At 31.3% G+C, this 17,941-nt stretch overlaps 2 protein-coding genes across 2 annotated transcripts; both read left to right on the plus strand.

The window, feature by feature from the left end:
* On the plus strand, window positions 1-8,251 carry LOC102580671 (uncharacterized). The gene is made up of 14 exons (XM_015303336.1): window positions 1-107; window positions 520-606; window positions 1,599-1,835; window positions 2,032-2,193; window positions 2,369-2,422; window positions 2,522-2,668; window positions 2,836-3,150; window positions 4,891-5,070; window positions 5,440-5,526; window positions 5,984-6,223; window positions 6,438-6,599; window positions 6,829-6,882; window positions 7,111-7,257; window positions 7,777-8,251. Exons 1-14 carry the CDS (start codon window positions 12-14, stop codon window positions 8,158-8,160), a joined length of 2,352 nt encoding a protein of 783 aa, XP_015158822.1. The 5' UTR covers window positions 1-11; the 3' UTR covers window positions 8,161-8,251.
* Window positions 8,252-9,264: 1,013 nt separating this feature from the next.
* Window positions 9,265-15,123, plus strand: LOC102581245 (protein EARLY FLOWERING 3-like). The gene is made up of 5 exons (XM_006340186.2): window positions 9,265-10,268; window positions 10,880-11,288; window positions 11,373-11,547; window positions 13,608-13,659; window positions 13,773-15,123. The coding sequence occupies exons 1-5, from the start codon at window positions 10,056-10,058 to the stop codon at window positions 14,751-14,753; spliced, it is 1,830 nt and encodes a 609-aa protein (XP_006340248.1). The 5' UTR covers window positions 9,265-10,055; the 3' UTR covers window positions 14,754-15,123.
* Window positions 15,124-17,941: the final 2,818 nt, after the last annotated feature.

Here is a 17,941-nt window from a genome sequence, read left to right on the forward strand (position 1 = left end):
TTTCGAAAATAATGGCATTCAAATTTATAGCCATACTGTTATTGAAAATAATAACTTTTGCAACACTTGTTTGGGGAGAAAATGGTCTTGCAATTAAAAGCATCCAGGTATGTTTGTATCTTTATGAACTTTATATTTTTTTTAAAAAACATATACTTTCATTTTTGTTGGCTTCTAGCCTTCTATATAATAATGGGCCTTAAATAAGTTGGATTCTGTATACGTAAGGCCCATTTAAGATGAGTCAACAATTTTTTTCATACATAAAGTTCAAACTCGAGAATACTGATTAAAGATGAAAGGAAACTATCAATGTGTTATTTTTTCGCTATATGACTTGATCACTAGTATATAGTATAGCATTATAAGTTTTTCTCTTGCATAGTATTTATATATAGATCTCCATACCATATTAAAAGTATTACATTATTGTAATTTCTTATTGAATATAGTAATGTTCTTCTCATACATTAAGTGTATTATTTGATTTTTTTTTTCTTTTTGTTTCCATTTTTTTAGAGTGAAGATGGAGATGTCATTGACTGCATTGACATTTTCAAGCAGCCAGCTTTGTATCATCCTGCCTTGAAAAATCACAAAATTCAGGTTCATTCAATAATTAATATCAATTTACATTAACAATTATAGAAAATAGCTTAATTAATTAGGAGTAACTTTAATACATCAATAATTCTTTTTAAAAAAATGAAAATTCACCATCAGATCACCAAGTATATAATAATTACATATAACTGTTTATAAAAAGGTGGAAGTAACTAGTAATATAAAAATAAAGTGTGTTATTCAGTATCTACTATAATAGATTAAAATATATTGATATAGCTATAAAAAACAATTATTGTCAATATATACACATATCGTATTAAAGATAATGAAAAAAATTGAAAAATGATAGATTTTCAAAAAATAAGTAAAAGCAGAATGAAAGACTTTCCGTCAGTTCCTTTTCGATTAGCTACTTGGGATGAATCACACAGAGGCGGTCTCAAACATAAGAATACAATATTTTTCAAGAGACAGAAGGCATAAGAGAGATGAGGAACTTCTCTCCTATAAATCTTCTTTGCACGAGCTTCTGTAAACCCCGAAACAAACTCCAATTACATGTGTGAAGCATCGTGCCATTTCAAATCAAACAAGTGAGAAAGCCATAATCTTCATAAGCAGACATCTGAGTCTAGCTTTCAATTAGCGAAATACTTATTTTTTGTCAAAAACTAAATATCCAATTGATAAAAATGGAAGAAAGATGACATGACCTTTTATGACTATTGCTCATTTTGAGCATAAAGCGGTTTCTTCCTATCCGTATGAATCGGACAATACTATGCTACGTTAAATCGTCAAAGAAAAATTAAAGATATACTTTTGAATTCCTTTATAAATTCTGATTCTGACAAGCAATTGATGAGAAGCGGCAGAGTCATCCTTGTCTAAGGAGTTGTCAATTGGCACCCTTTAGAGAAAAAAAAATGGAGTAAACTGTTTGTAGATAGATACACAAAAATTATTTATAAATATTATATGTTGAATTTAATTTTTTTCGTCTATTTACTTCTTATATTTTTTTACGACAGATGACACCTAGCTATAATACAATGACGGAGACTACAAAAACAAATGATCAAGAAAAATCATACAAATGTGTGACAACACAAATATGGCATAAAAGTGGAAGTTGTCCAAAGGGGACAATTCCAATTAGAAGAACACAAAATATTAAGAAGGATCAAATAATGAAGCCTAATTTTTTTCATCTTGATAAAGGAATGAAAATCAAAAAGGATATCAACCTTACACAAAAAAATCACTCAGTAAGTTCTCTAAAATATTTGTGTGATTTTTCTATCAGTATAATTTAATTGATAATAACAAATTTACGAGAATGTACTAATTAATACTTGTTATAAAAAATTATAAAAAAAAAAACTTATTACATTTTGGATAAATAATTTATACATATTATACTAAGAGAATTTCTAACCTCTTTTTTTTTTTTTTTAAATGAAGATGGCTATATTGCTTACAGAAGGATATAGATATGTTGGAGGAAAAACAGATATGATAACTAGGAATCCTCATGTTGAAGAAGATGATGAATATAGCACTTCTAGACTTACTCTCAAGAGTGGATCTTACTATAATTATCAAGACATTGAATCTGGATGGACGGTTAGTACTTGATTTTCGATTGATTTCATAAAGTATAATTACAGTCAAATCTCTTTATAACAACATATCGGTCACCTCAATAGATCAATACCACATAAAACCTATGAAAAATGTTGTTATATTCTTTTATTAATATACTAACATTATACTAAATAGTTGATTTTTAACATTTTAGGTAAATCCAAGGGTTTATGGTGATAGGCAAACAAGACTTTTCACTTATTGGACTGTAAGTATTTTTAGTTTTTTTGTATTGTTAATTAATTTATATAATTAGTTAAATCATATACTAATTTAACTTGTATTTGAATATTTAAATGATATGTAGAATGATGGCTCAAAAGAAACAGGATGTTTTGACTTAACTTGTCCTGGTTTTGTACAAATTAGTCATGAGATTGCACTTGGTGCTGCTATATATCCAATATCAACTCAATATGGTCTTCCATATTCAATTACTATTTATATCTACAAGGTTAGTAATTAATTATCATTGCACATTTTATTAATTCCTATCTACCTTCACAAGACAAGATTACGTACACACTACCCTCCTCGATCAGATCTCAGAGATTATATATACTGAGTGATCTTTATCATAACAATTTCTTTTTTTTTTCTTGTGCTAATTAATTATTATAGGATTTTAATACTAGCAATTGGTGGTTACAATATGGAGGATCAATCAACATAGGATATTGGCCATCAAAGATCTTTGAAGGTGGATTAGAAGTCCATGCAGAAACAGTTCAATGGGGTGGTGAAGTTTATAGTAAAAATGTAGGAAAACATCCTCATACAAAAACACAAATGGGAAGTGGAGCTTTTCCATTTTATATATTTGCAAATACTGGATTTATGAAGTATATGAGAATTCTTGATAATACAATGGAGTTGAGATATCCACAAAATGTTGTTGCTTATTCAGAGGAATATGATTGTTATAGAACTCAATATGTGGGTGATTATATTGAAGAACCTGAATTTCACTTTGGAGGCCCAGGAAGAAATCCATTATGTCCTTGAAATTATATATTTGAGTTTGTTGAGTTTATTGTCAATCTTGATTTCTCAAGGGTCTTACGGTAACAGTCTCTACGTACTTCCACGAGGTAGTGATAAAATCTGTGTACACTTCATTCTCTTCAGACTCCACTTGTGAGATTTTACTGAATATATATATTGTTGTTGACTTGTTGTATTGCCAGTCTTGATTTAACTTTAATGAGGAAGTGTTTTTTTCTTCTTGATTTCTTGGCTAATGTTCGATTTTTAATTTGAAACTAGACTAATTTAGATTCATACCAAAAAATTCCACTTTAGAGATAATAGTTTGGAGAAAGTTTTTCTAACAGGAAAATTTGATTGATTAAGCTAATGAGAGTCAATTTAAATAGTTGTGACTTTATAAAAGAGAGATGATTATAATTATGTTGGTCCTAACTATTACGTGGAAGGTAAAATTCAAACAAATTTTTACAAATATTTCAATTGTAAGGGCATTCATAAATTCTATGGTATGAAAAGTTCGAGTAGTGCTTTGTACTCCCTTCATTTCATATTATTTGACTCTGATTGACCTAACATAACATATTTATTTTTTCATAAAAACATATTTTACTAAACTAATCTTATTAATGATATTTTGAAATTCTAAATTTTACTATACCTATTTTGTGGAATTATTTAATATTAAGAACAGTATAAAAAACGGTAATAAACTTTTTTGATATATTCAAATGAACAAATAATATGAAATATGGATTATTATTATTATATGAATCAAAGTAAAATAAAATGGAGTATAATTTTAAAAAATTATTGAGAAGGAAAATGTTGAGAAGAAGAATATAAAAAGTGTTGTGCAAGTGGAAAGTTGTTTGCTTATTAGATTTTATATTGAAGTTCATAAAGCCTCATAAACTTAGATTTTATATTGAAGTAAACACTTAAAGTTTAACGAAAGTTTTATTACATCATTGAATTTTTTACGATCAAAATAAATATATCTTTTTTAGCCATTTCCATTCCATCATTTACGCGCGTGTCTCACCCCTAGCTACTAAAATAATATAATTATTTGTATTTTTCAACCCGTTTTATAAAGGTCGGATTTTTATCCTAACCCGCTCACATTTTAACATTTCCCCCATCACTTTTTTCCAATTATGTTTTCTTCTTCCCCAAAATTGTGATGTTGAGTGAATATGAAGTAGGATGGGTGAGATTTTCATTCTTTGGGCTAATTCAATTCTTACAAGCTTTAATGACTATTACTGGTGTTTAAATTAATTTGGGGAAGATTGCTTTTTTTAAAAAAAAAAATAAATAAATCTCAAACGATCACCAAAATTTGTGATGGAATGAATATATAGTATGATCCTTTAATAACCTTAATCAATGATTGATCTTTATTCGACTCTTGGATATAAAAAAGTTCTCAATAGGAAGTGTTTCCCCCTTAAATGGACCTTACACTATAGAAATTCAAATCAATTAAGACTCTATAGAAATGTCGAAGATAATATGCAAGACTATAAAAACAAGTAATAAATTCAAACAAAAATGAATAAAAAAACAAAATGCATTATAAATGGTGTTAGAAATTAGTATGGTAGGTAAGTCATGCAAATCTATATATATAGAGGTTAGTTTTAAACATGATGTTATCCATGAAACATCAACACTTATATATAGAGAGAGACAAAATTTATATCATATATAAAATCATTACAATTATTCATTAAATTGATGGAATCTTTAAGTTTTCTTTCTGAAAAAATGTCATTCAAATTGATAGTTATATTGTTATTGGAATTAATAACTTTTGCAATATTTGCCTGGGGAGGAAATACTCTTGCAATTAAAAGTATTCAGGTATGTCTATATCTTTATGAACATTTTATTACAAAAACAAACAAACATAGATGTTCATTTTCTTCATTTTTGCTATTAGTATTGACCCTAAATAAGTTGGATTTATGTCGTATACGTAAGACTCATTTCAAATGGAATCATTTTTTGCCAAAATTTATTTCATATCTAAGGTTCAAACTCGAGACTTTTGATTAAAGATGAATGGATACGATCCATCTCACTATAATCCTTAATGTTATTTCACCATACCATATTAAAATTTTTACATTATTGTAATTTCTTATTGAATATAGTAATGTTCTTCTTATACATTAACTCATTAAGTGAATTATTTGATTTTTTTTTCTTTTATTTACTTTTTTTTGTTAGAGTGAAGATGGAGATGTCATTGATTGTGTCGATATTTTCAAGCAGCCAACTTTGTATCATCCTGCCTTGAAGAATCACAAAATTCAGGTTTATTCAATTAATATAAATTTACATTAATAATTAATTATAGAAAAACTTAATTAATTAATTTGTATACATTGATAAAAAAAATTAAAAAAATTCACGATCCGATCAAGTATATGATAATTACATGTACATGTTCATAAAAAAGTGAAAGTAGATAGTAATATATTAAATAAATTGTGTTATATCTACTATAATAAATTAATGTATCTCGATATAACAAAAAATAATTATATTATCAATGTATGCACGTTAAATCTATAAAAAAAAAAAACAAGCTATACTTCTGAACCCCTGTTCCTCCCATCGATAGAGCCATCCTTGTCCAAGGAGTTGTCAATTGACACCTTTTCAAGAAAAAACTAAAATGTGTATAAATAAGTAAACAAAAGTTATTTACAAATACCGTATGTTGACTTTAATTTATTTTGTATATTTACTTCTTTATATTTTTACACAGATGACACCAAGCTATAATACAATGATGGAGCCTACAAAAACAAATGACCAAGAAAAATCATACAAATATGTGACAACACAAACATGGCATAAAAGTGGAAGTTGTCCAAAAGGCACAATTCCAATTAGAAGAACACAAAATAATTACAAGAAGGATCATATAAAAAAGCCTAATTTTTTTCATCTTGATAAAAGATTGAGGATCAAGGAGGATATCAACCTTGCACAAAAAAATCACTCAGTAAGTTCCCCAAAATGTGTGTATAATTTTTCTATCAGTATAGTTTAACCGGTGACTGAATCATATATTGATGATAGTGACAATCTTAATGCTAGTGAAAATATCGATCATAACTTTGATATGGAGTTGGAAATTATTTTAATAGTGTCAATGCAAAATATTTTAATTTTAACCCTATTTTCTAACCTATTTTTATTTTTATTTTTAAATGAAGTTGGCTATATTGCATACTGAAGGAATTAGATATATGGGAGGAAAAACTGATATGAAAACTTGGAATCCTCATGTTGAAGAAGATGATGAATATAGCACTTCTAGACTTGCTCTTATGAGTGGAGCTTATAATGATTATCAAGACATTGAATCTGGATGGGCTGTTAGTATATACTTTTATTAATTTAATTATAAATAATTACAGTCAAATCTTTTTATAACAATATCGCTAGTCCAAAAGAAATTATTTTTTGACTAGATATAATAATATTGTGGCGTTACCTATAATGTCACAATTGTTATAGAAAAAATGTTGTTATATAAAAGTCTGATCGCTATATTGTTAGTGTTGTGCATGCTAGATTTTATTAATACTAAAATAAACATTTTAGGTAAATCCAAGGGTATATGGTGATAGACAGACACGATTTTTCACTTATTGGACTGTAAGTATTTTTAGATTTTTTTATTATATAAACAAAGTATCAGAATATATGTTATCGTCCATAGTAAGTTAATTTAATAACTAAAAAAATCGAAAAAATCAGGTAACATGTTATAACATATTAAATTCGAGAATAATGTATTTTTTTTTGGATTTTTAATTAATTCATATAATTAGTTAAATTATTTACTAATTGAATTTGTGTTTGGTATTTTCAAATAATATATAGAATGATGGCTCAAGAGAAACAGGATGTTTTGATTTAACTTGTCCTGGTTTTGTACAAACAAGCCATGAGATAGCACTTGGTGCTGCTATATATCCAATATCAACTCAAAATGGTCTTCCATATTCAATTAGTGTTTTTATCTTCAAGGTTAGTAATTAATTATCATCATGTACATTCTATTATTTTTATCAGTGTACGTAATTGAATCGGTTATAATAGGTTAATTATCACTTTATTTTTTTAATTTTCATGTAACTTAGGTTTGTTACGAAGAGTTACCTAGATATCTTTATAGGTCAACTTAATCTGATGTGGTAAGAATCAAATCACTAACAAATCACATCAACTTAAACTCTTACAAGTAATATATACTGATAGTGGAAGAAATTATTTCTTATATTTTCAAGTCATTGAAATGATATTTATATATAAATCTCATTTAAATGCGAAATTTATAATATTAAAAATAAGACAATTTACCTATTATAATAGTTAAGGATGACACAATGGTGTGTAATTTGTCTATTGTAAATAACCTCTCTACCTTAACATGGTGGGGACAAGGCTATGTACACACCATATTCGTCAGATCCCACTTGTGAAATTATACTGGATATGTTGTTATCGTTGTTATTGATGTTATTATAATAGTTTCTCATTTGCTAGGATTTAAATACTAGCAATTGGTGGTTACAATATGGAGGATCAATCAACATAGGATATTGGCCATCAAAGATATTTGAAGGCGGACTAGGAATTCATGCACAAACAGTTCAATGGGGTGGTGAAGTTTATAGTAAAAATGTAGGAAAACATCCTCACACAAAAACACAAATGGGAAGTGGAGCTTTTCCAGTTTACATATCTGCAAATACCGGATTTATGAAGAATATGAGAATTCTTGATAATTCAATGGAGTTGAAATTTCCACAATATGTTGATGCTTATTCACAAGAATATGATTGTTATAAAACTCAATATATGGGTGATTATATTGAAGAACCTGAATTTCACTTTGGAGGCCCAGGAAGAAATCCATTATGTCCTTGAAATTGTTTTATATTGTCAATCTTTGGTTATTAAGTGTTCAGTTTTTGTGTTGGAGTTCGACTGATTTGTAGGTTTTAATTTAGTCATTAAGATTATCATAACGATTAAGTGTTTTTTTTTATGTTTCAACTTGTACTTAATGGTTTGAATATATTTGAATGATTAAGATCTGTGATAAAATTTTATTATCATTAATATGTTTATTTAATTATTTCTACAAAGATGGCAATTTGGTCATTTGATAGAAATGTTTCTTGAGAATCGAGCACTATTAAAAAAGTGAGGTTTCAAATACCAATAAATTTAATTGTAGTCTTTGTGATATTTGACGAAGAATATTTACCATAAAATATAATTCATTAAATTTGTGAAGATTGTTTAAAAAAAAAAGAGGATAAAAACTGTACATTTTAATTAATTAAATTAAATATCCTTGTTAGATCACATGAATATTCTCAAGAAAACGACTTAATATTCATTTTGAGGTTATGTGGCTCCAAAATGTTGGTAATAGTAATTTGAGCTAAGCATCCTTTACATAATATTTAATATTTAATATTTGTTTTGAGGTTCGATTACCAAAAATGTTGGTAATAGTAATTTGAGCTAAGCTTTATGTTAGGATGGGGAAAAAAAAGCTGATTAGGCAAAAAAGATTTTGAAGATCTTTAAAAGTGTAAATGGTTGAAATTTTGAGGATAAAACAAGAAGTCAATTAATTAAAGACTCCTCTACCTAAAATCAAAATTTTGTCAGCCTATCAAATTTTACTTATTAAAAGTGACACATTCTTGATTTATTATTGGCCAAGTTGGCAATGTGGTATTAAAAAAGTTGAAGGAACCTCAATCAATGTTCCAAACACTAATATTTAATTTCAAGGCGTGGTAAAGAAGATGAAGTTGTTCGTTCTTTAATTTTGTTGGAAATTTTGAGTATAAAAAAATTGATAGGAGTGCTTCCTTGAATAGTATAGTCCTATGTGCTGTGAATTTAAATTAGTTAGCCTCCGAGATGGATATCGAATATTGAATGAGAAATGAAGATTTAAAAAAAATAAAATTGTGATAGAACTATTTATATGTTCTGTCTGTCTATTATGGGTCCATGGTCAAACTTTTTTGGCTCTTTCCTTTTCAGGCTTCAACTCAAGCCTCTGGATCTTTACCCTTTGAAGAAGCCATAACCCCCTTTTTCAATTTACAAGAATCATTTCTTGTTTTTTTCTGCTTCACTGTTGATTCCCAACATTAGCCTTTTGTTCATCATTGTACTGTGAGGAAGAGGCTTTCTTCTTGTGCAAAGCAAAGTTTGTGTCTTTTGCTTTTTGGTACTTCTGAAAGTGCTTGATTTGAGGTAAAGAACTGATTTTGATTTATGGGTCAGTGGATTTTATTGTTTTCTCAAGTGAGTCAGATTAGTTTTGAGGAGTTATGGGGAGTTTGTGGTAAAAGAACAGATTTTTATATTTAAGCTTTCAATTTCTTGTGTTTTTGTTTGTGGAATCTGAATTTGCAATTCACTGGAGAAAATGGGTTGAGTATGATATCTGGGGTTTTGAATTTGTGGTTACTTGAATGGTTGAAGGTTGTTCATGTGGGATTCTTGAATTAGTCAGTGTTAACTAGTACTTTGTTGTGTTTGTGCCGGTAGGAGGTAGCAGGTATCCTGTGAAATAGTTGAGGTGTGTGTGTAAGCTGGTGTAAACACTAATGTCATTTTAAAAAGTGCTTTGATGTATCTGTTGAAAGACTAGAAGAGGGGTAAGTGGAGAAGGGTAGAGGGATGGGCCTGTTATTCCTGAGTTTCGAATAGGAGAGGAGTAAGTGGAGAAGGGTAGAGGAGCTGAACCATTATTCGTGAGTTTTGGAGGTTAGCTACTGAGGTAGAGGAAGATGAAAAGAGGCATAGGTCAAGAGAAAGTTATGGGGCCTATGTTTCCAAGGCTTCATGTTAATGATACAGAAAAAGGAGGTCCAAGAGCACCTCCAAGGAACAAGATGGCTCTTTATGAACAGCTTAGTATCCCTTCCCAACGATACAACCCTGGTGATTTGCCTCATAACAGTAGTAACAGTGCAAATTTGTTCCCTCCTCACTCAAGCCAGGTAAAGCAAGTTAAAATAATTGCAGTTTACTTCATAGTAGATATATTCCAAATTTTGCCAATGGGTTTAGGTCAGCCTTTTGCTTGAATTTCCATATTTTTTTGTTTTAGTAACCGCCATTTCGGGGCTAGCTTGTGCACGCCTCAGCTAATTCCATGAGGTTCCCACTAACACAACTACCTAGTAACTCTGTCCACTACCTTGGATAGATGGGGGAAAAGTCACCTAGTGATTTTGCCTCCGATTGGATTTGTCCATTTGAGTAGGGCTTTCTTACATCGGAATTTTTCTTCTTTACCAAATACCAAATTACATCCCAAATTTTTCACTTAAAAGCTCCAGGAGGATGATATTCAACTATGTCAATGTGTTCCCTTTTCTTATAGGTTTTTTAATCCAAGTTTGATGCATAATCCACATTGAATACGTCATTTCCACGTCCTCCCTTTCTTTCTCCTTGTGGTACTCGATACTCCCTGTGGCTGGTTTCAAGTTTTCTTGATGTTGACCCCACTCGTGTGAATATGCTCGGTATGTCAATGTTGTTGTTGTGGATAGTAAGTTTTGCAGTTGTTTGAGTTTGTTATATCTGAGTTCAGAATATTGTGTAGGAGAATGAACACGAAAGAGGTGTATTTTTCTCAAGACAACTTCCTGCATTAAGACATCCAGTTGAGAAGCCATATGGATGTAGTTCTGGTTCAAATACTCCATTGCGGGAAGTTAAGTCTAAAAGGCAGACACAAAAGGAAGATTTTAGAGTTCCCACTTTTGGTAACTCCAAGGAGCATGCAGTAAGCAGAGAGGACTATTTTAAAGGTACCTCAGATTCTTTATCTATAGATAAGCGAGACGGTACTTTGAAGCGGACTGATCAACTCTCGCATTTCAAACCAAGAGAGAATCTTGTTAATACCTTTGGTGAATCACATAAGACCAATATAGTACAGTTGGAATTCAGATCTGATTCTCAAGTTGATTGCACTGTCTTTTCTGGATCTGTCATAGATGTTGATGATGGTAATCTTCTTTCCATTTGGATGACTAATAACCTTATTATCATCAGAAGAGAGGATAAAACTAATAACCTTATTAATGATACAGACTCCCAGGAAGACAAGACGTGTAAATCATCACAAACAGGAGAAATGGCCCACAGTGATGAACTATCAGAGACTTCCATGGTCGAGTATGTATCTGAAATGGACATATCTCCTGATGATGTTGTTAGAATGATTGGACAAAAACATTTCTGGAAAGCAAGACGAGCTATTGCCAAGTAAGTCTGGTTTCTTAGTGATAGCTTTGATTGATTGTTTGAGCTTGACATCTTCATTTTCTTATCACGTTGTGCAAAGATGATCCCTATCATTCTCTTTGGCAGATGGTATCTGTGGATGTTATAAATTGGCTTTGTTTTGAACCTGACTTTTCTTGCTGATGATGTACTTTAAAGTGTATCAGGTCATCACTTGTACAGTGAGAGTAGAAAAATTGTCACTTTTGAGTCTCCTCATGGTTTTGTTTTTATTGAAATGAAGGATGTGCTCCTCTAATATTTCTGCAGCCAATTAGCACCGATATGTGCTTGGTAGTTTAAGTTACCTTTTCTTTCTGAATACATGTGTATAGTATAACCATTCATAACCTACAACTGTGTTTACAAATTATTTCAATGATGCCTATGATGTATTTGTGGTCTAGTCAGTTCTACATGAAATTACATCTCAACTGCACTTTCTTGATGCAACTTTGTTAAACAATGTGCCTTGAAGATCTTTTCATTACATGGCTTAGTCTTTACCATTTGAAGCACGTTGAATGACACGTCACTTACTTGGATGATTGTCAAAATCATTTGTGAACTTTGCCATTTGAATATGAAAAAGAGACGACTTGAATTAACATGCTAACTAGCATTTACTAGCATTCTATAGTGTACTCAATTTTCCCTTTAAAGCTGATCGGCTTTGTATGACGGTTAGATCTAACAATTTTTGTATTGCTAACCCTTCTTGCTGTTTGCTCGAGTTTATTTTTGATGAGTTTTAGCAATCTAGAGTTGACTTGTTATTGCAATACAATGTGATTGTGATAGCTTTCAGTTTTTTTAAGCACTAAGGACAATGACTCTTTAGAGTGGTATGGTACTTATATATAATTAATATTCTTCTTCTAAAAGTGGTAGTAGTCATGGTATTCTTGGAGTATATGGTCCTGTACTGAGTTAAGGTGGTGTGATGGTTTTCATGTGTTGGGATTCTTTGTTCCTGTTCCTGCAATTATCAACTGACGAATTCTTCTAGACAAATTCTGTGTGAATAGTAGGATTTGAGGTATGGCATAAAGGAGGTTGGACCTCTTAGTGCAGTCTGATGGTTCTCACAGTGTGGGTCATGCGTGTAGCGTCCATTAATTCAGCACTTATTCACATTCACTTATGCATTGTGGGGACCATGTAAGACGTGTTGTAGTTTCATGGTGAGCTGTCGCCACTGGATTAGTTTGACTGATTGTCGACTTATCTCTTGGGCCTTTTTTTGGCTGGTTTTCCTGGGTTGTAGATGATTGTTGGGTGAGTTTAGAGTGTAGCATGCGGATCTTCTTTTCCCTGACCTCAAAAGCTCAGATTTGATATGTACCTGGGAATCATGCAACAAATTGTCATGTAGGAGAAAAAGTTGTACCATTAGTGTTGACTGCCTCTTTTTTGTTGATGAAATAAGAAGGATATCATTAACAAAAAGCATCAAGAAGATGCAAGCATTACAACTACAACAGGAAGAGAAAAACAGGAAAAAATGGTTATTTGTGTCGTAGAGCAAAAAACTAACTCTGTCTTTAAGCACATTAACAACTACAACTCAATTAAAGCTGTTTCTCTCGGCTTTATGATTCTCACTGTCCATTTTGTTGCATCTTAATTCGTTTGATTTCCAATATTCAATATTACAGTTTCTTAGAAAGAAAAATGAAGAATGAGACTGGCCCCTACTTTTCCCCCACATTTGAGTCATAGTGGAGACTCAGTTACTCACCAATCATTTAACTATTGGTTGCCTATTTACTCGTAGAGACGCTTTTCTTCAAGCATCACGATGGAACTCTGACTGGTCTTACATAGTCATTTGCCCATCTCTAGTGATCATTTCTTGAGTTCTTGTTGTTATCTGTAGGTCAACTCGGTGGTTCTCTTTCTTCCAGCTGATTTTCAACTGTACATTAGTCTTTTATTACTTCTATTCTGTATTTGATATTTCGGATGTATGAAGTTTAACAGCTAATCTTTTACTATATGTTATTTGTTATCTTGATTCTGTCCCTGTTGTCCTGGTACAGCCAGCAGAGAATGCTTGCAGTTCAAGTATTTGAGTTGCATAGACTACTCAAGGTAAGGCAGCTGTAGAGGCTGAATTGCATCTTGTATCAGCACTGAGATTAACATTCCTTGTCTTTCGTTGGACTTGGCATTTTGCTCAAATTTTTCCGGTTGTTGCTCAATAGGTCCAGAAACTGATAGCTGGTTCGCCAAATGTGAATCTCGAAGATAATGCTTATTTAGGCAAACCTTTAAAGAGGTTGTCTGCTAAAAGAATTTCTTTGGAGCATAGTGTCAAAGCACCTGAAAATGTTTCGCGGCACAAGAATGATTCAGAGAAACCTAACCCTAGGATGGAATGCAATGCTGAAAATGATGTAGGAAAGACATCTCTTTCTTCAGTACAAAATGGTTGCCAGCCTTCTAGCTGCAATCCACTTTCAGAAAAACAACTACCAACACCTGTAAAACATGATTCCCTTATGAGTCCTTGGTACTTCAATCAAGCTCCAGGGCACCAATGGTTGATACCCATGATGTCTCCTTCTGAAGGACTCATGTTCAAGCCACACTCTGGACCTGCAGTCATGAGTCCAGTATACGGAGGTTGTGGACCCCCAGGGTCGACTCCAATGATGGGAAACTTTTTAGCTCCAGCATATGGACTTCCCTTTGCGCCTCCGACTGGTCATGGCTACTTTCGTCCCTTTGGCATGCCAGTTATGAATCCGGCAATCCCATCTCCAGCTCAATATCAATCGAACCAGGTTGCTGCATCGCATTCTAAAGGTCAGTTATCGGGAGGGAGAGCTAGTTTTAACATTCAACACCAGAACTCAAGTAATGCTGGGAGTGAGAATGATGGAACCATGCCAGAAGGTGTGAGATTATACCCCTCTAGAGATTCTGAGTTGCAGGCCAGTACTGCAAGTAGTCCGAGTGAAAGAATTCGTGCAGTAGACATGGGCAACTCCACAAGAGGAAGAAGTGCATTTCATCACTTCCCAACTTCTCCAGCTGTTGACAATCCCGTTCTTAGGCCTCAGCCTCATTTTCCTCTACGCCCTGCCCGAGCAATCAAAGTTACACCTCACAATGCCCGATCAGCTACAGAATCTGTTGCTCGGATTTTTCAGTCCATACAAGACGAGAGAAAACAGTATTGATTCAGATTTTTAATCCAAGATGATGAGTTTTTTGGTCTATTTGTTGTTACCTCTTTGACTGTATTGTTGTAATTGGATTTCTAACTCAGCTGGTGAGCCACGTTATAGGTAACTACTTTTTGTTGCACCCCTATCTTTAAAGGGTGAACAACAACAACAACATATCCAGTGAAATTCCAGCAAGTGAGATTTGGGAAGGGTAGAGTGTATCCAGACCTTACCACTACCTAATGGAGGTGGAAAGGCTATTTCCGAAAGACACTCAGCCCTATCTTTAAAGGGTGAGGGTGGCTAATTTTTGATGTTGTAATTCTGAACTCGTTATGTGTTTGGATGATTTGTTCTGCATTAGCTCCTTGTTCTTGAGATACTGGGAAGTATGGCAAACTACTCTACATTGTTAATTTATTTTTTTTTTGTTTAACAATCTGATATCCGAAATTCAGTGGTTCATTGATCTGAATCCACACCGTGCAGGAAGATTCTTTGTTCTCAAGACTTAAACCTGAAACCTATAGTGAAATCCCAACCATCCCACCTCACTCCTTGGTGGTCTACATTTACCATTAGATTTTTGAAACATTGACATGAAACCATTGAGTAGCAATTTGGTGATCTTCTGATTGGATCACCAAGAGTCAGAATAGTATCAGCTAGTGTAAACAAGCATACACCAAAATAGTACTTACTAGGTAACTGAAGAATTGAGTGACATCTATTTTATACTAGTTTTTGGACACGTGCAACGCACGTGTGTCCCACGTTTTTTTTTTTTATAGATACGTTAGAACTATTAAAATTCTATGAAAGCATGTATGTAATGAGTAATAAAATATAGCAATGACAAATTAGTCTTTAAAAAACATGACAAGAAATAACAAATGAGGGACATATATTAATGTTTAAAATTAATTCTTTTTAAGTAACCAACTACAAATCTTGAACTTGTGTATTAGTTAGCAAACTTCTAATAAAGTCATGAATGTCAAATTTGAGCTCAACAAAAATATAGACTCACGACAATAAGAATTTAATAAAAAACACAAAGATATACAATAATTTGAGCTCAATAAAAATATAGATTCACGACAATAAGAATTTAATATAAATATAAAATTAAACCAAAAAAGTCTAGTAAAGAAAAAACACAAAGATATACAATAAAAAGGAAAAATACAACATAAACATCCTTCATAAAACTTTAATCATAACAATATAGTCGAAAAATAATATACAAATCAATACATAATTTTTCTAGTTCTAGTCGACACCTTCTTTCATCACCAATATAAATTTAAGAGTCGTTTTCATAGAGTCAAACTAAAGTATGACTTAAATTAAATAATACAATGATTCACCATTTTAACTATAGAATGAAAAGAATAATAATCTTAGGTAGCTGTTGAAACTAAAAAAAACGAATTTATATATATAAAAATTAAGGAATATCAAAAGGTATAGGTTATGAATATAAAATATATGAGAGTTATGAACATTAAATATATCAATTGAATGAGTAATTGTATATAAGATATGAAGATTAATATTTAGAGCAAATAAAAGAGAAAAGTATTACTTAAATACTAAATAAATTGACCAGATTTAATTGTTATAGATTGGCTCGTGTGTTCAAGTGTTACAGAAGAGATCGTAGACTCAACGAAATAATACCCATATGAGAAAGATAAAGTTAAAATGGATTGCTATGATTATTTGTATGCTCATTTTTCATCAGTCAAATTATTCAATGGAGGAGTAGAAAAGCCAACAAAGTGACAGTTATAATTTTCATTAAAATGGAAAAGGAAACATGAAAATAATGAGGAAAAGTACTTAATGAGTCAAAAATACAAAAAATAAAAAAATATAATAATAAATAAAAATACCTATGATTTTTTTATTTGTTGGTGTTGTAACAGTCTCTGCAATACAATTTTCAGATTAGACATACTTCAATAAAAAAAAAGAAGAGAAAATGCATAAGTACCCCCAATCTATGCCCAAAATTCCTGAGACACACCTAACCTTTAATAAGGTCCTATTACCCCAGCCTATGCCCAAAATCCCTGAGACACACCTAACCTTTACTAAGGTCCTATTACCCCCCGAACTTATTTTATATATAATTTTCTACCCCTTTTCGGCCTACGTGGCATTATCCTTGAAAAAATTGTCAACACACATTGGACCCACAAGATAGTGCCACGTAGGCTGAAAAGTGGTAGAAAATTATATATAAAATAAGTTCGGGGGTAATAGGACCTTAGTAAAGGTTAGGTGTGTTTCTGAGATTTCGGACATAGGTTGGGAGCGTACTTATGCATTTTCCCAAAAAAAATCATTGTGCCACATAATTCTTTTCAATTTTCACAAGTATATAGCCAAATAAAGATACCTGCCATTTAAGGTATCATCTCTTCTAAGGTTTTCATGGAAATCAATTAACACGCAAAAATCATATCATACCTTTTTCAGTCCACCGATGATGTTGCTTTTGTATTCATACGTTTTGAGTCCATATTTATAAATAAAATAAAAAGTTAGAAGTTTTATAGTCATTTGACAGTTTCACCCCAAAAAGAATAGGAATTGATTCTTCCATGTCATGCTATGACTCTTCACTATCTCATTTACTGCAATTCTTTATTTCCTTCGTAATTCTTCACTCTACCTAATTGACTGTTGCTATTCATTTTGCTGTTAGAGGAATCGTTAAATTTTATTATAATCCCCATGTATATATTAAATTCTTAACCATAAAATTAGCTTGAAAAAGTCAAACAAAAAAAGGGGGGAAAAATGATAAATGCAATTGGAGACTATAGAGAGGTGACACATCATCTTGTTTTTTCCTACTTTTATATTGTATATACACGTATGTGTTAAGTAAATTGAAAGAGAGAAATGAAAATAAATACAAAAGAAAAGAAAAAGGTTTTAAAATATAATTAAATTTAGTTGTTAAAAGGATAAAAATATCTAATTTAGACTTTCTATTGATATTTTTATTTTTCAACTTTTGACTTAACAACTTCCACTTTAAGTACATAATATGATATAATTAGTATTTAATGTTTAATATTTAATTAATTTATTTTTAAAAATTAAGATTTTGATTTAGTATAGGGATAAAATAGTAATCCAACTTTGCACTTTGGATCTTCCCACTTATAATAGTACTAGTCCTT

The sequence above is a fragment of the Solanum tuberosum genome, unplaced genomic scaffold (assembly GCF_000226075.1).
Source record: "Solanum tuberosum cultivar DM 1-3 516 R44 unplaced genomic scaffold, SolTub_3.0 scf00017, whole genome shotgun sequence".
NCBI classification, from domain to species: domain Eukaryota; kingdom Viridiplantae; phylum Streptophyta; class Magnoliopsida; order Solanales; family Solanaceae; genus Solanum; species Solanum tuberosum.